The sequence below is a fragment of the Spermophilus citellus genome, assembly GCF_964194105.1.
Source record: "Spermophilus citellus genome assembly, chromosome: 5".
Classification (NCBI taxonomy): domain Eukaryota; kingdom Metazoa; phylum Chordata; class Mammalia; order Rodentia; family Sciuridae; genus Spermophilus; species Spermophilus citellus.
In genome coordinates this window covers 25747277-25753276 of record NC_138186.1, presented here as the reverse complement: position 1 = coordinate 25753276, position 6000 = coordinate 25747277, and the positions used below count along the sequence as shown (strand labels likewise).

Sequence of the window (6000 nt, the reverse complement as noted above, 5' to 3'; positions counted from 1 at the left end):
AAAATCTGTAAATGGAGTAGAAGTAGCACTTGGAATTTTTTATGAGAACACAAATGAATTAACAAATTCTACTTTGGATATGAAACATGCTAGCGTTGTTTACCAGTTTCCTTCCTTTTCTTCTTTCTATAATCGGTAGCTAGAGAGAGAAAATTCTTAGAATAGCAAGAGATGAAAAATTTATGTTTATATTGTCTTGTGATGAGAAGTGGTGTTGGGCTCTAGGGTTAGGATGGAAGGGAGCAAAGAGAGAGTCTTGAGAAGAATACCTCAAAATTAAAGAATAAGATTAAATTTAAAAATAAAATGTTTAAAAATATGACTCTTTCAACTTCTGGTATTAATTGTCTTCTCTTTTCCCACTTAAATAAAAAGAAAAATTAGGAAATTTGAGATGAGCTCTGGGTATGTGGACCTTCTAGAGCCATATTGAATGCAGCCATACTGAGGGCTGATTTTGACTGCTGGGAGATAGGTTCTAAGGAATTGTCAAGCAGATGATCTGAGCTGGAGAAATAAGTGTATCAGGTAAATATGAATAAGAAAAGAAATGTTGCAAATGAATGACAGAAGAAAACTTGGGTATGGATTTGTCATTTATGGGCAAGTGCCACCTCATGAACCGGGGGTACTCTGAAAATTCATCTTTCTACTGGAAACAACAGCCCAAGGATATCGGAGGGAAATAATAGTTGGCTGAGTGCTGTAGAGAACCTTCAAAAATTCACAGTTCAGGGGCTGGGGATGTGGCTCAAGAGGTAGCGCGCTCGCCTGGCATGCGTGTGGCCGGGGTTCTATCATCAGCACCACATACAAACAAAGATGTTGTGACCGCCAAAAACTGAAAAATAAATATCAAAAGTTCTCTCTCTCTCTCTCCTCTCTCTCTTCTCTCTTTAAAAAAAAATTCACAGTTCAATGCTCTCATTTTAAAAATTTTTAAAAAGCTGGCTCAGAAAATTGATCATTTTGCCCAAGATTATTCTGAGAGTTAGGAATGGAGGTGAGCCTTGGGATTTCCGGGGTAGTTCACTAACTATGCTGTGCTCTCCCTAAGCAAAAGGTCGGTAAAAATAAAGACACAATGATGGTGTGGTACAGAGCGGATAGAGGCAGGCTGTTCAGCTGAGTGGGAGGCAGGAGGGAAAACAGGAAGTGAAGGTGATAGGAAAAGAACAATCCTAGAGTAAGGGGCAGAAAGGGCACAGCCTGGCTGGGTCCCATGTGGCCTATTAGAAACAATGCAAGTGCACATTGAGTGGGGTTTCCTACACATGGTGTTCTGGTACCTTTTGTTGCCCAGAGATGTGGTGTACAAGCAAAGAAAAAGCAGATGGAGTCTGTATGCTTAAAAATGTTACCAATCTTCACAATATCACTTTTGTTTTTTCAGCCTACAAGAGTTCATTAATTTATTTGACAAATATTTACTACTCCCTATTTTGTTCGAGGTGACTGATAAAAAAAGTAAGAAAACAAATATGATCATTTCTAATCATATTAAATGCTATAAAGAAAATATCATAGAGTACTGTGATCACAACTGGAGGCTCACTTTTAAACTGAGAGGTCAGGAAAAGCCTCTTTGATGAGATGACATTTGGGCTAAGACCTCAAAGACAAGAGGCTGCTACACAAAGAGCAGGAGACCAAGATGTCTGGGTAGAGAGTACAGCACAACACAAGTCCCTGGACAGGATCAAAGCTGACAGGTCTAAGGAACACACAGGAGGCCAGAGCGTGCGGCTCCATGAACAAGGAGGGGCCAATTAAATGAGTCAGCAGTGAACTAGTTAGTTCGATAGTAGTGTTCACTCATCAACTAATTTTTTAAGTACCTGCTATATGTAGTCATAGCAAGGATAAAAAATGAAACGAAGAAACCCCTAGCTTGAGTATTCTATGCCCAGAAAGGAACTTAATTAATAATTTAGTAATTTAGTAATAATTTAGTAAGATAAAATACCCCCAAACAATTCTTCAGGTTAGAAAGTGATCCATTCCAGACAAAACCCCAATGCTATGTTGTTCAGCAATGATGGGGCTTCTAGAAAGCAACCATATATATCAACATACCTAGGCGCCTATTAGAGCCAAGTTACACTGATGAAGAGACACATCTAAAGCCCAGAGGTATGAGGTCCCTGGCCATTTGCTCCCCCAAATAGGGAGGTCATGCATCCCCAGAGGTGAGTCACCTAGCCCACCACTCCCCAGCGGGCTAGCCTTCTTGGTGTGGTGGGTGGGGCAGGGCCACAGGAATGCCCCAGCCTAAATCTGTCACACACTCAGAAACCCCAGATAGGGGAGCCCCAAAGACTAGGGCTCTGATTAGCACCTGATTCACCAGGCAGGCAAGGCAAGGCAGCGACTGCTGGTAACAGCCCCCTCAAAGTTGTCCCAGGGGAAAAGGCCAGGGGGGATTTGGGGACCCCGGACCACAAAGTGACCTCCCTGACATAGGGCGTACAGCGCCTGCGCGTACCCCCAGGCCAGCTTGGCTATCGCCTCCCGGAGCTTGGACTCAGATTGCGCGTGCGCGCTGGTCTCCGCGCTGCAGCCACGGAGCCGTCTGCCTGGCTCCTCCCGGTCCGCCGCAGAGCCTCCGCGGTCGGCGGGGGCGGGCGGGGCGCGGCCGCCGGGAATCCAACTACAAGTCCCAGGGTGCGCGCGGCGGGGCGCGCGTTCCGCCAGCCGACTGCGCACGGGGGCGGGGACCGGCAAAGCGAGACCATTTCCCGGCAAAGCCGCGGGCGCTTCTGCCCTGCTCGCGCTGGGAAGTTCCGGGGCGGCAGAGCGGAAAGCCCTGCCATCCATGCTCGATCCCTAGCGCGCGTCGGGTCTCCAGGGCGGACCCGGACGACAGTCATTGTTATTGTTGTTTATACAGCGAGTACTAACTCCCTCCCGAGCGCCTCTGCCCCCGCCCTACCTGCTCCTCCCTCCCGCTGTAATAAGCCATTAGTGAGCCTGCGACCACATTGCCAAGGGTGCTAGAGTTCGCATTCAGCCACCATGGGGAATGGGATGAACAAGGTAACGTGTCTTTACGTCGTTTGTGCTGTTTCTGCCTCGACTTTTCAGCCTCCCTTCCCGCGGGCGTTTGGGTCGCCGGGGGTCCGCGCCAAGGTGAAGGGCGCTGGCCACCTGCCTCTCGGGACCCGCGACGTTAACACCAGACGCACCTTTCCTGTGGCGGGCAGAGGGAGGGCGTGGTGGGGGACGCGATCGCCGTCGGTGTTTCTGGGGTGTTCCCCCACCCTACCCGCGGCCGGCTTCCGGGTAAGCAGCCCCCCACCGCCTGCTGCGCCAGCCGAAGCGTTTTGTGGCTGACACACGCTGTGCCCTTTAAAAGCGTTGACACTTGTTCTTCTGAGATCTCAGCTGAGCTCCGACTGGATGTGGTTTCTTCTTTTCCCCTCCCCTCCGCTCCCAAATTGGGTTCTTGAAGCTTCACCACCCACATCATTCGTAAACTGGTGTACATGGGTGTCCTCTGTTCTGTAATTTCCTCTTTTCTCCCCCCATTTTTTTTCTTATGTACAGATAAGGTTTTTTTTTTTTCTTTCTTTCTTTTTTTTTTTTTCTTTTCCTGGTCTACAGAGAAGTTGATAAAGGCCTAAAAACTGAGCTGGTTTTAAATAACGGCTGACAAAACATTCATAGTTGATCTGTCCCTAGGTGATGTGGCTTCTGCTCCAAGGGCAACCTGTTAGCTGTCTGCTTGTGCTTACCGATGCTTCTAGAAAATCAATGTTGCTTTCTCTGTCCAAGTCCTCACCGTTTCCTCACAACCCCATTCCCAGGTGACTCTTTTCTTTCCTGTCATCCGAAGGTGCCAGATTCCAGCTCTTGCTAAAAGAGTTACCTGGGTATATTCTTGTCGGTCTCAAGATTAAAGGTTTTGTGATGTGATACTTGATGGCTTAAAGGAAAGTCTGACAAGATTTTAAGAAGCCCTCAACAGGACAAGGACGTCTTTCCAGGTCTTTGATATGGTCTTGGTAAAATTAGTGTCTAATGTTCTGTTTTTCTTCCTCCGTTGTGTTCCACTTACTCACATCTTCAAATATTCAGCTTCCATATTTGGTGGGTACAACAAGGTGGCTTGCTTGCTTTCTGTCTTTTCTCTCTTTTTTTTTTTTTATCTCAGCATTGAGGTCAATAGTGGTTTGGTTCTTTCATTGGTAATGTGGAAGTGGGGACTCAAGACAGGGAAGGAAAAGTGTAGCCGATGGAGTCCTGTGTATCTACCAGACCCATTTCACCTGTCCTCATCAAGTCTATTGTGTCCTGGAGATCCAGTTCATGAAAGAACTGTGTTTTGTGCCTGCATATCACTCACTGAGATATTTTGGTGACTAGATTTTTTATTCACACTTCTTTGTTTGGCAAGTGATCAAGTTTGGAAACAGACACTCTCTCTCTCGGATAAATACTTGCATTGTGTTTCCATTAGCACCGGAATCTATCAACACCCTGAGCTTTCAGCTTTTAAAATTAAAACAGTAAAGATATTCATCACATGTTTGAGGTATCCATTTACCTTCCCATTGATTGTGGGGCTACCTTGGCTTTCCTTAAGTTTGTTTCTAGAGTTTTTCCCACTAAGGTTGTTCCCTCTCAACATCTTTCTGTATTTAATTTGTAGTATTTTATATTATAATTCAAAGACTTACTTAGAAATACAGTGATTGCCCAAGGGATCAAAACTAATTCCATACCTTTCAGCAATATTCATTTTTTTTACCTTTCAAAGGGAGTAATTTCTTCTCTATTATAATTATTTTTTATTATAAACAAAACACCATTTCCAATATAGAATGAAGAAACATATGTAGAGAGAGGTTTAGAGACTTTATTAATTAACACATATTGATTGTGTACTTAATAGGCAACAGGTATTGTGCTAGTTGGGAAAGGAGTCCCCGTGCAAGTGACAGAGACAAAGGTCCTTCCTAGAATCTTTAACATAGACCAGTACTTGTCCAATAGAAATATAACATGAGCTATGTGATTTAAAATTTTCTAATAGTCACATTAAAAAATAAAAAGAAACATGAAATTAATTTTACTAATATATTTTATGTAATTGAATATATTAAAATATTGTCATTTTAACATCTGACCAATATATAAAATTATACATGGAATATTTTACATTTTTTTCCTACAAAGTCTTTTAACATCTGCTATGTATATTGTACTGAAATATCTCATTGGAGACTAGCCACATTTTAAGTTCTCAGTGGCTACTCTTTTGTACAACATAGGTTGCTAGGTGTATGTATGTGTGCGTCATAGAAAGAGAAAGAACACATAAAAGGTAAGGGAACTGTCAGTTCAAAGATAGATAATTTCAGGAGAGTGGGGAAAGTAGATCTTTTTTATAGAAACCTAAATGGGGCTTTCAGTCCAAGAAAGGATCTCCCAGGTAAACATACTTAACTTGAGATCAGAAAGAATTATCCAATATTACAAGGTTAGTTAATGGCAAAGTAAATTGTTGGAAGGTGACGATTTAAGACTTAACTAGAACTTTTCCACCTATCACTTTGTAACTTGTCATGAGACTTCCTGTTTTCCCCAACTGTAAAAAACAAAAGAATTTTTAGAATCAATGGAAGGTGCTAACCATAGAAATGCTTTTTAAAGAACGTGTGTAAATAAAAGAACTAAAAGCATAACTTGGAGTTTGTGGGTATGCTGAGATTCCTGGGACAAAATTTCTTTCTTATCTCATACAAATTGCTCTTCCTTGGCTAAAAAAGGTTTATTAATTAAACAACGAAGATTTGACTGACTGCCCTGCGGATAGCAGTTCTTATTGTATATTTCATGACCCCGTGGTGGATTTCCATCACTATGTCCCAGCTTCCTGTGGACTATTCAGAGGATGTGAGGGGAATGGGCTTCTATATTCTGGCCAATTAAAGATAACAAGGAAATAAAGATAGGCAACATAGCAGTTTGGTATATTATGTTTTGAATCTTATGTCC

The 6000-nt window shown here is 43.1% G+C and overlaps 1 protein-coding gene across 5 annotated transcripts in view; it reads left to right on the top strand.

The window, feature by feature from the left end:
• The first annotated feature begins 2631 nt into the window (after positions 1-2631).
• DUSP22 (dual specificity phosphatase 22) overlaps positions 2632-6000 on the top strand; it is a 64399-nt gene continuing 61030 nt past the window's right edge. The window contains exon 1 of one of the 5 annotated variants that reach the window (XM_081296076.1): positions 2632-3036. In XM_081296076.1, the coding sequence (XP_081152202.1) occupies positions 3016-3036 (21 nt within the window). In that variant the 5' untranslated portion in view covers positions 2632-3015. The remainder of the gene's footprint in view (positions 3037-6000) is intronic. The other 4 variants (XM_081296077.1, XM_081296075.1, XM_081296078.1 and 1 more) reach the window with 4 other exon arrangements.